Source organism: Micrasema longulum, unplaced genomic scaffold (genome assembly GCF_059751315.1).
Source record: "Micrasema longulum isolate JH-2025_06_02 unplaced genomic scaffold, ASM5975131v1 h1tg000704l, whole genome shotgun sequence".
NCBI classification, from domain to species: domain Eukaryota; kingdom Metazoa; phylum Arthropoda; class Insecta; order Trichoptera; family Brachycentridae; genus Micrasema; species Micrasema longulum.
The window spans coordinates 116,579-132,107 of NW_028277900.1; the positions used below are offsets into that span (position 1 = coordinate 116,579).

A 15,529-nucleotide genomic window follows, 5' to 3' on the forward strand; every position below is an offset into this window, starting at 1 on the left:
CAAGGTCCGGATATATAAAACGTCTGTAAAATCAATCTTGACGTATGTAGCGGTATCAGAGATGAAAGTACTAAGGGCAATCGAAATCTTCTCTCGCTAAATTGTAATAAAACACTGTTTATTACATTTTATAACTCAAAATCAACTTCCCCTTCTTCATCCCTTAATTTAATGTTTCATAATAAATATTGTAATCTTGACGTATGTAATAACAGCGAAAAAATTAAGTCTGAAAGGTGCATAAAATACCTAGGAGTAATAACTAACTGTAAATTAATTGTAATAATTAATAAACTGAGATATTTAACCTATGTGTTCAAACCGCCCAGTGAAATACTATTAAAATGGTATATTATGCATTTGTACAGTCATCGCTTTCCTATGGAATAATTGGATGGGAGGGAGCTTTTAACAACCATATTAAACCATTAGAAACTGTTCAAAAATTTATCTTAAAAATAATGCTTCATAAAAATCGATATTGTCCCTCTTCCTAATTGTTCCAAGAAGCTTAACTTTTAGATATAAGACAAATATATTGTTCTCAAGGTTTAAAATATATATATTTATGAACCAAAATGTATTTACAAGTAATTTAAATACATCAAGTCAAAGAAGGAATCTTGTGTTAGAAATACCACGTTGTAAAACAAGGCTAACACAGAGACATGCATATTTTATGGGCCCAAAATTTTTTATTCTTTTTTTACTGATAATATTTCATTGATCCCAAAGTTTAAAAATTTTCGTTCTTTTAAAAAACACGTATTATCCTGGATTCAAACTAAAGGTATTAACTCTTTTTTTTCTATGACATATTTTGTCGCCCTTAAATAATAAGGAATATTTTTGCTTTTTAATATTTTTTATTTCCTTTTTTAATTGCTATACAATAAAAAAGTACCTTATAATATTTTAAAGAATATTTTCTTTTCTCTTTCTTATAAAACGCAAAAATATTATTACTGTCTATTAATTATAGGAGCAAAAATTCATAAACATTTCTTGTATACCCCCACGAACAGGCCATGCATTTGTGGATTTTTTTGTATTTTTTAAAGGAATAACCCGCTAAGCCTCTATTTTGAGGCTTGTCAGCGGGTGGGATAGAAAATTTGGAAGGAGGTAATGAAAATTACTATATAATAAGATTTTTTCGAACCCGCGACGCCAGTTTCACAGTTGGCCGTCTAACCAACTACGCCACGGCGCCTGCCTGTTTACTACATTTACTGTTAATATGTATTTCATTGCTGTGTAATTATCTTTTTTTTAATACTCTGTTTTACCTCTTATGTATATTGTAAAAAAAACTAAAAAAAATACATTAAAAAAAAATTCAGAAAAAACTCTAAGGGACAGAATCTAGAATCAAAGAAAAGAGGGAAGTGAATTCTTTACTAACTGGGATTAAATTGATTGGACATTATGAATTCGCCGAAATGATTATAAAACTTTTTAAAAGCCTGGAAATTAATTTTGGAAGCAACCGGATCTAAATATCCAACAGGACCTATAAAGGGGCCACAGATAGTAGCGAGAAGTTCAATTTGGTAATTGTAGAGAGGAGGAAAAGGACAAGACCACAGGATGTGTTCAGAAGATTGATTAGGATATCCACAGTAGCACGAAAGTGAATCAACAATATTGAAAACAAATAATCTGTCACTAAATTTACCATGACCTGATAAAAACTGCGTAGTCCAGTGATCGGGGATTACCCAAGAAGATTTTAAGCGCTGACGGATTGAAGGAAAAAAAATACAAAGACAGTGATAAAGCATTCTATCCTTTCTGCATATCTCTAAGGAAAAACGGCGTAATGATTTGTTTATTTTATATGTTTATTTCAAATGTACCACGAAGATGTTATGCCAATGTCATTTTGTTCAATTTCCGCTCAGCAAATGTGATTAACACCTGATCAGCCAGAGAACAGATAGCGGGTCCTGTATTGGGCGGTGGTTTAATCCAGTGATAATATAATTAATTGGTCTTTGCAGAGTGAATTCGTTATCTTGATTTATTTAAATCATTGTTAAATGTTAAGCATGTAAATCATCGCGTTAATTTCATGTAAAAACGTAGAATTACCTTATGTAGATAATTGATTAAACCTGTTTAAAATTAATTAAAATGGAGTGTCTACCCGAGGGATTGCGGCCACGGCCCGAACACCAGAATGCTAGTTGCAGTAGAGTTAATTTGAAATATTTAAACACCTACCCATTTATTAAACCATATTCCAGAGAACTTTATCCAATGCTCTCACCATAAAATTAAGAATAGTCCAGAAACCGCATACGAGCAACAAACAGAAGGCGACTAAACTACCCATAAATGAGTAGTTTTACGTTTTGACCCATTAGTTTCTTTGCAGACGTCGCTCAGTACGCTCCTGATTTGAATTCAACTATGCCGTGTTTTGTTCTTTTACATTGTATAAATACTACCAGAATCTTAAAGAAACAGGATGGGATCATCACGTGTAATTAGCGAATGAATGTGTAAGTAGCAAATACATTACTTAAAAATTGAATTATTTTTCATATTTTTTTTTATTTATTTTTATTTATTAACATACACGGCATAATTGCCTTTTACAAATTTATAATATAAACATATAAGGTTTAATATTTTTTAAACTACATATTTGCACTCAAAACTAAGGAACAATAATCAAGCCTAAAAATTATATAACATAATATTTAAAAAAAAAAAAAAGTTTAAATAAAACAAAAGTTTGAAATAAAAAGTATACGAGAACTTTAAAAATTAATATAAAAAGTAAATCAAATTTTAAACATAATAAGGTTTATAATAAAAATATATATAAAAAAAAAAAAAAAAAAACAGAAAATCATATATGAAGTAACTACATTAAATATGATTACTGCTCATCTTTGAAAAAGTTTATAAGGTTTGTTCTATAAGAACAATACCCCACATTAAATATATCCGATATGTGGGAACAACTATTGCCGAGTTCATGAAGTCGGCTCAATACGGCATTACAATCATACACTGTGCGTGAGGTACTACTGCAAAACGGTGGCACCCGCCTAGTTATCCTTCCAGGCACCCTGAAGTTGACGAGTGACAAAAGTTCTGGGCAATCCCATATAGAATGCACAATTTTATACAAATTTAACAGGTCTATAATTTTTCTTCTATCGTTAAGTTTAAGCAAATTTAATGTTTTTAATAAAAAATCGTAATTTAAAAATTCATGACTAATTCCAAGTTTAAAATTTATGTATCTTAAGAATTTTTTTTGGACCCTTTCCAGAGAATTTTGATGACAATTGTAGTAAGGAGTCCAAATTGTCGAGTTGTACTCTAACTGACTTCTCACTAAAGAAGTATACATCAACTTCAAAGTGCCTATGTTTTTGAATTCATTAGTCACACGTAACACGAATCCCAACATTTTCAGAGATTTACTAGTTATGTTGTTAATGTGACTAATGAAGGATAATTTTTGGTCGAAAATGACGCCTAAGTCGCGCACCTCAGAAGTTGAGATTAATTGAGTATTTCCGATCAGATAATCGAATAATATGGGATTTTTTATTCTAGAAAATCTCATTACCTGGCATTTTTTAATATTCAATTGCAGTTTATTAGCAGAGCACCACTGAAACATTTTGTCTAAATTACGCTGCAAAATATTACAATCATTTACAGTATTGATTATTTTAAAAATCTTCATGTCATCGGCAAACAGCAATATCTCCACATCATCAAATACATCCATTACATCATTAACAAAGATGATGAAAAGTATTAGGCCCAAATGGGAGCCCTGTGGAACTCCACTAGTAGCACAGAAAGTTTGGGACAAAGTGTCACAAATTTTTACCGTTAAGGTTCTATCAGTCAAGTAGCTTTGAAACCATTTAATCATAGGACCACTTATTCCTAGTTTAGATAGTTTGGCGATAAGAATTTTTAAACACACTTTGTCAAAGGCCTTACTGAAATCAGTGTAAATAGAGTCTACTTGTTTTCTTAATGTAATTGAATTAGTTATGACATTTTCGTATAATATTAAATTAGTTAGCGTAGATCTAGCAGACATAAATCGATGCTGAGAAGTGGTTATTATATGCTTTAAGTTAGTTGATGCAAGTAATTTATATAAAATAATTTTTTCAAAGAGTTTGGGGATGGCAGATAATATACATATTGGGCGATAATTAGTTATGTCACTCCTATCACCACTCTTAAAAATTGGCGTAAGGAAACTGGATTTCCATACAATAGGAAAATGTCCCTCAGACAAGGATTTATTGAAGATTATATACAAAGGATACACAAGATAATCAACACATTTTTTCAAAAACATAGATGGAATTTTATCAGGGCCACAACTGCATTTAGATTCAAGTTGTATGATGCTGTTTTTAATGTCTTTTAATTGAATATTAAGAATAGATAAATCTAGGTTAGAATTACTATTTAATTCGGGTAAACAAGTATTCTCTGAATTATTGTCATAAACACCTTTAAAAAAATCGCCGAAAAGATTGACTATATCGTTTAAATTGTTTCCAGATTTTAAGTTATAATGCATAACATTTGGTAAGACGGTATTATCATTTTTAAGGCTTTTGGAATAATTGAATATTTTTTTTACATTGTTATTTACGGAATTTTCAACGCTTCTTATATAACTTTCATGGCAAAAACGAGAGAGCTTATTACACTCTCTTCTCAACCACTGAAAATTTATGTCAGATTGTCGAAGAAAACAAAATAAACATTTCGTTAGTGTTGCCAGGATAGTATTTTTTTTTTACCCTACTTTGCTCATCTAATGAGAGAACTAATTAAAATTGGACCTCGAATTAAACAACTCTGTGGTGGACATTTGACCGACATTATCTTTAAAACATAAAATATTATTTAACATGATATAAAAATATCCGTTTTATGTAAAATAAAATTTGTTTTATATTTTAAGTTCAAAGTTCATTAATTCAATTACTCTTATTAAATGACTCTTTACTTATCTACTCTGTTGTGTCAATCAATATTTCCACGTGCACAATAACATTTTAGAGAAATTAACAAATAGATTTTTTTTTTACCTTACATTTGTGTTATGATATGAGGACTATTTTTAATTCTATGGCTCTCACTAAGAACTCAATTGATCAAAACAGACTGGTGTTTCATTAAAGGTTAGCGGGTTGTGGTCCCGTTGCTAATGTTGCCAACTTACGGATCAGAGGGCTGTGGTTCGAACCTCACTCTACCCCAACTTGATTCCCATTTTCTAATACTGAGTTATTTACGACTCGTTGAAAATGCCTTCAAAATTGAAATATGTAAAATGGAAGTGAGGAAATGAAGAAGTCCCAAAAATTGTGAATGATAGTGAAACATGGAACTGGCAGAGGAAAGATGAAAGTCGAGTGAACGCGGTTGAAATTCGATCTCTTCGACGAATATGTGGGAAATCGATGTATGACAGGGTTACGAATGATGAAATCAGGCCAGAGTGCAAATCTGAGTCAAGTATAATTTACAAGATAAAAAAAGGGTTTCTGAGATGGTTTGGTCATGTAGAACGAATGTACGACGAAAGAATGGTAAAACAAGTATATATGGCAAAAATGAACAGTAACGTGAGACGAGGACGACCAACAGAGACGTGGCATGATCAGATAAACCAAAATCTTAAGTCTGGTCATGTCACAAGCGGACAGAACCAAAGGGCATGTGTGACAAGATGTATGAATGTGGAAAAAGCTAGGAATGTATGCCATTTTCAACATAATCACCAAATATTTCAAGGCATTTTTGTTGACAACTAATTCACTTTTAGAATCCAGCTTCAAAGAAGTCCGCCGCCAGTCCGTGGAGGAATTTGGTGACCGCTTCCTGCACTCTTTCATCAGTCTCGACACGTTGTCCACCCAAGTGTTGCTTTAATTTTGGAAACAAGTGGAAGTCACTCGGTGCAAGATCAGGGCGGTAGGGAGGCTGTTAAACGAGATTTCAGACAAAATTTTCGATTAAATCCTTGGTTTGGCGAGAGACGTGTGGGCGAGCGTTGTCGTGGTGCAGTCTAACGCCTTTCGTCAGTCTTCCTCTCCGGTGATTTAGGATCTTTTGAGTTTTTTCAAGGTCTTGCAATTATTTTCCGAATTTATTGTGGTCCCTCGAGTCATAAACTCAACATGGACTGGTGGCGGACTTCTTTGAAGCTGGATTCCAAAAGTGGATTAGTCGTCAACAAAAATGCGTTGAAAAATCTGGTGATTGTGATGAAAAATAGTTTAGAAATTGAGCTTTCCAATGATGTATTTTTCAGCTCAAATAAGAAATGCCTTAAACCTGAAAAAAAATTGAGAACTTTATTTTTTACACAGCCATCGTATATGAATTATTTAATTCAAGTAGTTCATATAACATGGTATACAAACTAATAATACGACTATTTATGGATCGATACTTGCACTAAAATATATATTTATATTACTACACTAAACATGACACTTCTTTGTAAATTTACTTTCAGGCATTATACGTTTTATATTACTTTAATTTCATAACAAGGGCGCTGTTATTCAATATCAGTCTTGCTAGGATTTGAACCCGTGGTGACTGGACAACACGCTTACCACCACAACACGAGGCAGACCTAAGTCTTGTAATCATCAGTAGAAATGTAATAAAATTAGAATCCATTTAGAAAATTAAATTTTAAAAACCAATTTGTTATTTTATTTTATCTTAAATACAAAGGGAGGACAACTTATCTAGAATAACTAGAACCCTTACACACAAATATACGCAGACGGTAAGAGATTTATCGATGTTTTTAGATACTTTCGACAAACTAAAACATTACAAAGATAAAATTTTGTTGGTTCAGAGAATGATATAATAATATAACCGATAACAATTCGCACATAAGCGATAATAATGGCACAAGTCCGAAATTGACGTTTTTGAGTTAAGTATGCGGAAATGATCCTGATTTTTTTTTCTATCTGCACAATTAAGAATTTCAAATTGCCTTAAAATCAAAATCTGACAGTTATTTTTTTACACAAATCCAAGATATAAAATAGTGGCAGAAGGTGGACTATTATAAAGATAAATAAAATAACGTTTTTATCCAATATAACTCTGTTGCGCCGGCAATATAAATATTTAAAGTGATTTTTATTTTTGAAAAAAAAATTACTTTCTCATTAAGATAAAACAATTTTGTTTCGACAAAATATACTAAAATCTTATTTTCGAGGTAAAATTAAGTATTTTTACTTTTTATATCAATTAACAAAATATGCAAAAAAATCCACAGCTAAAATATTGTTTAAGTTATCTCGATTAAAAAAAAAAAGATTCTTAACAGATGTAACCGGCGCAACGGCAATAAATAAGATGCCAATAGGAATTTGAATGCGTTTTTTATGTCACTGGAGTAAGTACTTATTTTGTATTGCTTGAAATTATTTTTGAAAGTTTGATTGATCTAATTCCATATTTTAAGTATTTATTTAAAACTGCAACTAAAGTATTTTATTTACACATAATTATGTTTATCAATTCTAAATACGGCAGTGAAAAAAATACATGGAAAATTAATGTTATCGTTATATTCAATTTATTGAATCTGAGTGGTCAATTAATTTTAATTGTTCAAGTTAATACATTCCACACCAAATATATGATGCTATTTGATATCATTTCCTTGTTCACTATGAATTGATTATAAATAAGAGATTTCAAATCGCGATTAACCTATTTGCTACCAATGTTCCCATTTGGGACACATCACTATGCATGGAATCGATTCTTTACAATATCGGGATATTTATTTTACTTGTTTACTCTTTTTTTTTCACATAGTAAACAATGATTTATAATAAAAATTATGTGACCTACAATATGCCTTTGAAAAAAAATAATTTACATCTGATAATATGCAAAGAAAACTTAATTTACGGAGATAATTAACTAAAAGTTCAGACAGTTTTATACACTACGTATTTATGTTTATATTTCATTTATGTATACCTATATTATATATATTTAAAAAGGCACAGTAAAATAACAAAAAAATAACATAATATATACATTTGTGGAGCAGTTAGTTCAATATTGGTTTGGGCGAATGAGATAATCCATTTTACTTCTACTCTGCTCCACTATTTTTTTTAATGGCCTTTTTTAACATGTTCTCTATACGAATTGTTTTAATGGACAGTAAAAGTAGGTGATTGATTTTAATTACGTAATATTAAAAATCCCTTTGTCCATAAGTGTGTTATGTCTTTCGTTTGAGTTAGAATAGTTTTTTAATCTGTAAGCGAGTATTGTTTTAGTGTATAATTGCTTTAGTGTTATAAGTTGTGATTTGTGGAATATTTCTTCAGTAGATGTCAATATTGGGACTATTTTAATTATGGATTTTATGCAACCAAAACATTATTTATAAATGTGTCACTCCCACCCGATTATGCCGTATTTATATTTTATTCACTCAATTTGTGACAGTTCTGGCTATTTTTAACTGTCAAAACCATGCATATGACTTTTACAGTTTTCATTTGACTAGCAAAATAAGTGAATTGGTGTCATTTTTCTCTAAACGATAAATTGGCGATTGCATTGGGTGTTTTCCATTGATTGAACGCAAACAGAAAGAGGTGTCAAAAATAGTACTTGGCATTCCATTTTAAAGGCTTGTAATAAAATTTAAAAATATATAATTTAACAAAAAACATAGAAAATTGTACAGCAATTTTTTTTCTTTTGAATGAAAGTTTGAAAAAAAGAACACAAGTTATGTCACCTAATAGAATAAAAACTGTGAGTATGGCGTTTTTTTCCTATTTAAAATCTAAAGATAACATAATTATTCAATAGAACTACAATCATTAATATAAAAAAGTTAGGTACCTCGGTTCTTAAACGAGAACATTTAATTGGTACACCCATTAAAAACACTCCCATGGTAACGCAGAATGGTGAATGTTACACAGTGTGTAAAGTGACCCCTTTAAATCATCCAATGACAGGTCATGCGCCCTGTAAATGCCTTGACTTCTATATTCCCTTCTTTAAGGTATTCTACATTCCTGTTGTAATTTTGTAAATATTTTATTTTTCAGCTTGAACTTGGTACAGACCATGATTATTTTTAGTTCGCGAGGCAAAAAAGTTAATTACTTGACGTATAGAACTATTTTCAAAATGTTTGGTGTTGAATTAAAACATTTTTGGGAGTACAGGATATAAAGGTTAGATGTACATTTTTATGTGTTTTAAATAATAATGGCTGGTATCTGACAGCAGTTCACATTTAATAAAATTCGAAACAAAGGCTTTAGTTTTCAGGATAATTGAACTAGAAAAAAATGTGTATGGGATGTAAAGGGGTTGTCAGTTAAATGCTAGAAATAATGCGATTATTTAATTTGAATGAAAATTAGTTTTGGTGGTAAAAAACAGTATTGGCTATTTACACTAAGCAGTACCTCAATATTTTATTTTGATGTTCAGGAAGTTTGAAAACACAAAACTTTCTATGTAATTATCCTTTATATCATGGACCCTTCATTTGGATTACATTTTTTTTCCTGTTTTTGAGTCTCCGAATGCGTCAATAACCGCATAACCGATACAAAAATAATATTTGATTCAGCAAATATTAAAATGGATGTGATATTAAATCACGCGATATTACGGAAAAATTCGTAATAACATAAAAATCTTTTACTGTTATCTTCATACGGCATAAAATTGAAATCGACAAGAGATTCTCATATTATTAACTTGTATATATCCACAATTCCCGTCATTTTTTCCTTTTCGCACAATGCTGATATTATTCTGTTGGTAATAACTCTTACATTAATTCTGTTGGTCGAGTTTTAGTCAACAAAGCGATAGTCGGCCAGAATGTTGTTTTGCATTCAAATACCAAGTGTACCCTATGACACATAATTTATTTTGCCGTGTACTTGAACGGGGATTATTTTAAGGAATTTCACGTGTTTAGTGAATATATTTTTTTTATACAAGTTTGTTTCATTAAATGATACTAAATGAGTTAATACAATTAAAATCAATACATTCAATTAGGGTTTAAAAAAGAAAACCGCTGCTTTAAGGAGTTAAGAGGAAACGAGTTGTGACTTTTCTTCATACGAAAGTATTCCCTTATTTTCTCCCTGGATTATGGCACAAAAACAATGATTTTTTTACACAATATAGATATTAACCATTGGCTTGTCTCTATGGTTTTTCTTTTTTAATAAATTGTTTCTTATGGGAGCTAGGACCATCCAAAACCCTATAAATGTATTAATTTTTTTCTGCCGTCTTCGGACGTACGTTATACAAAAATGATAAATGATTTTGAAATCGATTTAATTTTGGGATACAGTAAACGAGACAAAAACACCTCAATTTTGTCGATTTTAACTGGGCATAATCAGTCCGACGTGCAGTTGTTTTTTTTTGCATAGTATCGGAGAGGCACATGCGAGAAAGTGACAGAAAAACTATGTTTAAATACCTATTTATAACATTTCTTTCGCAAATCCTCTTAATCAAGATTGGCGTATATTTTTCAACAGAGATAGATAATCTTTTTAAGAAGAATATGGAATCTAGACAGTTATAGGGCTTATGGTCCCACTTTCATCTGTTGATTTTTGTGATGCAAATGAGCTGAAACCTTTATTGGCGTAGGTGCGATTCAAATAAAGAAGAATTTTAAATGTTAACAGTGTGCAAAGTAATCAAAATCAAAAAACGAAGCCAATAAATTAGTCCAGTAAATGCCAAGCTCTCCATTCTTAATTTTTAAAGGGTTTCCCTGCTTTGTTGAAATCTTATAAATAATATTTTTACATACTTATGTAGCTTTTAAAAGTGGGAGATTTAAAACTGGCTTTTATTTACACGTTCAGGATTATATTTATTTATTCATTCAACTTTTTGTACATAATGTTATTTGTACATTGACGGGCTTATTGCCAAATGGCAAATTCTTCTAACCAACCAATAAAATTATAGTTTTATTTTTATAATTCAAGTTACATAACATATTCAATAGAAAATAAATATTAAAAAGCTAAAGATGTATAAAAATAGAAATAAACGTATTTGTTTATAAATTACCTTGAATCAAAACTAGTACTCAATGTGAAAAAGTAAAAAAGAGAAAAGAGGAAAGGAGGAGATATTAAGGAAGAGAAAGGAGATGTTTCTTCAGACATGATTTAAACAGAGATAATGTAGTAACATCTTTGATGGTGGACGGGAGATGATTTCACAGTCGAGCCTCATGGACACTATATGAGTTAGATAAGAAAGAGGAATTGTAGGAATTGTTGAAATTGTTGTGTTAAATTATACTGTTATACCAATGTAAAAAATAATTTGTAAAATAAATATCGTTTGATATCTGAATGCATAACGCGGTCCAATAATGTATTGTTACATATTCCTTATGGCGAAAGTTTTATGGGGTGTTCGAGGGTGAGACAAGCGGTGTATGGGGTAGTTGGAATAAGGAAATATTATTATTGCCGACGGGGGTACAATCAATAGGCAAATAGTTAACATCCCACGGAAATCGGATTCACAAGTTTATCGGATTTATATTTTATAACCATGACAGGTAAATGTGACGTTCACGTATTTGTTTTAACCGATTTCACGAGTTTTAATGTTTTTAAAACTTGCACGGGACAAACCAAAGCAGCGCTGCATATAAATATATACGTAGATGTCATAATGATTGTATTCAACGGAGGCCCATTAGATACAATATTTTATTTTTATTTTTTATTTAATAGCACAATTATACATTTTCACAATTTAAAAAAAAAATCACTTATTATATTTTTACTAAAACTAAAATCCCACCAAGCCATTTTTTGTAGCTTGTTGGTGAAGATTATATTTATACTGACTTAATAATATTATTTACATTTATAAAAACAATGAATAACAGATAAAAATTAACAGCCGGAAAGATCAGAATAAACATGTTTATACAAATAATAATATATAAATTTATTTTTTAAATACAAAAAAATATATGAAAAATTAAAATATTTACACCTAAGCTACTATTCATACATAAACTCTTGATCGAGTAGCCACTCTCTTATTTTGCTCTTGTTACAATGTGAGTTAAATTTAAGTTCTTTTGGTAATAAATTTAAAATTCTAGGTACCAAATATTTGAGAGTTCTATTTCCATATTTATTACATGCTTTTGGTACTACCAAGCCATCATTAGACGTGAAGCGTGTAATATGTTTATGTTTGAGAGGAAACTTAAATGTCTTACTATTAAATTGTTCCAAAATGATGCAAAGCCACAGAGTCCTCGAACAGGCAGAGTTTTGATTGTTTTGTACAGGAGATCATTATTACTTCTTTGTTCGTAAATCTCTGCAGGTACAATTCGCTTAACTATAGAATACTGTAGACCCTGGATCATTTTAATATTAGTTTTAGTCGAATGTCCCCACGACTTTATACCATATCTTATTATTGATTCTACTAAAGAAAAATAAATAATTTTAAGAGTGATTTTAGGCAAAATAAAAGATAACTTATAAAAAGTATTCACAAGAGTCCGCAATCGATCACAAAGTTTAAATATATGACGATCCCATTTAAAATTATGATCAATAAAAATACCCAAATACTTATACTCCCCCACAAATTCTATGAGTTCACAATTACATGGTGACAAGTATTCAAAAGGTCCATCATTTGTATGATTTATTCCAGTTTTTGCTTTTACTTGCTTATATCGTCGCTTATTTACTGCTCCGGGGTTTGACGCTAATAAGATCGAGGACAGTAATATAATAACACTTTAAAAAAAAAATCTAAAGTTGTTAAGGTCTTCTATGATCAAAATGTCTTGATCTGTCATGACAGATAGTAAATGTTACACGGTATGTAAAGTAGTGATCACACAAACCAGCCAGCGAAGGTTAAAATTGTGTAAAATCCCATACTCTCAAATTTATTTAACATTTGTACGATTCTTCTTAATTTGTAATTAAATTTAAATATTAAATACGAAAAAATTATAAATAACGTTACCTGATATTCAATTAAAACTTCGTTTTATAAAAAACCTTCGTTTTATATAAACCCTATAATTTCAAAATATATTGTTTTTACCTGATCTGGCAATATTAACTCCGGAAGCTACGTGCGAATACTTTCTCGCTATTTCGATGATCCAGATCCCGACAGCAGTGTGGAGTCCATGGGCGAGGATCTGCGCCAAAAGGGCGCACACCAACACAGCGTAGCCCCAGCCGCCCTCCGGATAGTAGTGCACTTTTATCGTCGTGGAACAATATCCCGAGTGAGACGAGGCGGCGCGAGATGGAGCCTGTATGGTGTATTTTACTTAGAATAAAGTGTTTTCATAATGGATATTTTTTTTTGAAAATAGAATGAAGAATAACAAATGCGGAATAAAGATTTTTGAAAATTGAATCCGAAATTACAACACGAGAAATAACAAATGCGAAAAAGGGGTTTTTGAAAATTAATCAAAATATAACAAATGCGGAAAAAGGATTTTCGAAAATTAAACAACATACAACAAATGCGGAATAAAGATTTTTGAAAATTAAATGGGCAATTATGACACGAGAAATAACAAATGCGGAAAAGGGATTTTCGAAAATTAAACAACATACAACAAATGCGAAATAAGGAATTTTGAAAATTAATTGGGAAATTATAACACGAGAATAAACAAAAGCGTAAAAATGGTTTTCGAAAGTTAAACAAGATATAACGAATGCAAAAAAGGGGTTTTCGAAAATTAAACAAGATACGAAAAATGCTGAAAAGGATTTTTATAAACGAAATGAGAAATAACAAAGGTAAAATAAGGATTTTGGAAAATTGAGTAAAATATCGTGGGATAATTACTACCACTAGGTAACTTCGGAATCAGGATTTTGGAGATAACCACAAAAACACGTTTTTATATCTTTCTCCGTGAGTGTTTCAAATACACAAGTCGTGATGCATCTCAATAATTTTATGATAATAATGCACCACTGGTCTATTTGAAGCATTCATCAAGAAGAATACAAAAAAAAATGTTTTTTCGGTTAACTCAAATATCCTGATTTTTAAGTTACCTAGCTGTAGTTATTACCTCGCGATATAAAAAAACGAGGAAACGGGGAACAATCATATCATACAATCATAAAAGAGATAATCTTTGCATTAGACGAAATAACAAAAAGAATTGAATAAGAATTTTAACAATGTAAATATAACGTTATATATGGTATATTTCAAATTTGAGAGAATACAATATTGAATAAGAAATCATTGTTAGTGGTAAAAGCATTTTTGAACATTTAATATAACGGAAGGAAAGTTTTTTTTTCATGAGAAGTATATTTTGGTAATGTGAATTTTGTTGTACATGTATGAGGTTTAATGAAAATAAAATAATACTTTTTGTAGATTCTTACGTAATTCCACAATGATAATGAATTGATACTCATTTACCTTTATTTGTTGCAACGGAGAGGGGAAACATTTTTGAGAAGGGAATATGGATGTCTAGGTATTTACAGGGCTCATGACCTGTAATAAGCTGGTTTATGTGGCCGGTTTCAGCTCTTTTACTTCACAAAAGTCAACAGATGAAAGAGTTGAGGAAACTTAGATGTTAAAACGTAGGCAGAATGGTGAATGTTACACAGTGTGTAATGTGGCCACTTAAAGCAGCCAACGACAGGTCATAAACTATGTAAATGCCTAGACTTTCATATTCCCTTCTCAAAAATGTTTTCTCTCTATGTTGAAAATTTAGATACGAATAACTCCCTACATACATATATGACATACTTAAAACATTGTTGTATGATTTTTGTTCAGTTTTCCAAAAAAAATGAGTTCGGTTAACAGAGTATCGTCAAAATATTTTGCTGTCGAAATCGGCTTTTATGCAAGCCCGACAGGTTGGATAATAAGGAAATATAACTTTTTTTAACAATAAATTATGAATCAACAAGTATTTATGAAATTCTTTCGAGTTGAAAAAATATTATTTTTACTTATAAGTAGCAATATTTTTCAATTTATAATTTATAGTTCCCGCGAAAACGCTTAATTGCATTGGCCACGTCCCTTATATGTCACGATTCGCATTAAAGTTTGACGTTTTGTCATCCCAGTATGTGTTTTGTATAAAGACACCGTCGGATATTATTTCCTTTGCGTTTATTTACATACAATAGTCATTTTACAATTATTTTTGTGCATTATGTCTGGAAGAAAAAATTATAAATATTGTATAGTCCCCAGATGCACAGCAAATGTATCATTTACAACGTAAGAATCCTTCGTAAAAACCACGCGACAATAACGGTATATACAAATGGTAAGCAAAAATGCCAAACATTGTAGACAAAACATAATCTTGACGTCACGGGAATCACGATTAATCATGTGGCGTTTTCGCGAAGGCGTTTTTAAACAATTTTATTTT

General features: G+C 30.6%; 1 protein-coding gene across 1 annotated transcript in view; it reads right to left on the reverse strand.

Moving 5' to 3' along the window:
• The window catches only part of LOC148279551 (monocarboxylate transporter 12-like), a gene marked incomplete at its 5' end in the record, with an annotated part of 69,718 nt that extends 56,319 nt beyond the window's left edge, over window positions 1–13,399 (reverse strand). The window contains one exon of the mRNA XM_088229751.1: window positions 13,183–13,399. Within this exon, the coding sequence (XP_088085877.1) occupies window positions 13,183–13,399 (217 nt within the window). The remainder of the gene's footprint in view (window positions 1–13,182) is intronic.
• Window positions 13,400–15,529: the final 2,130 nt, after the last annotated feature.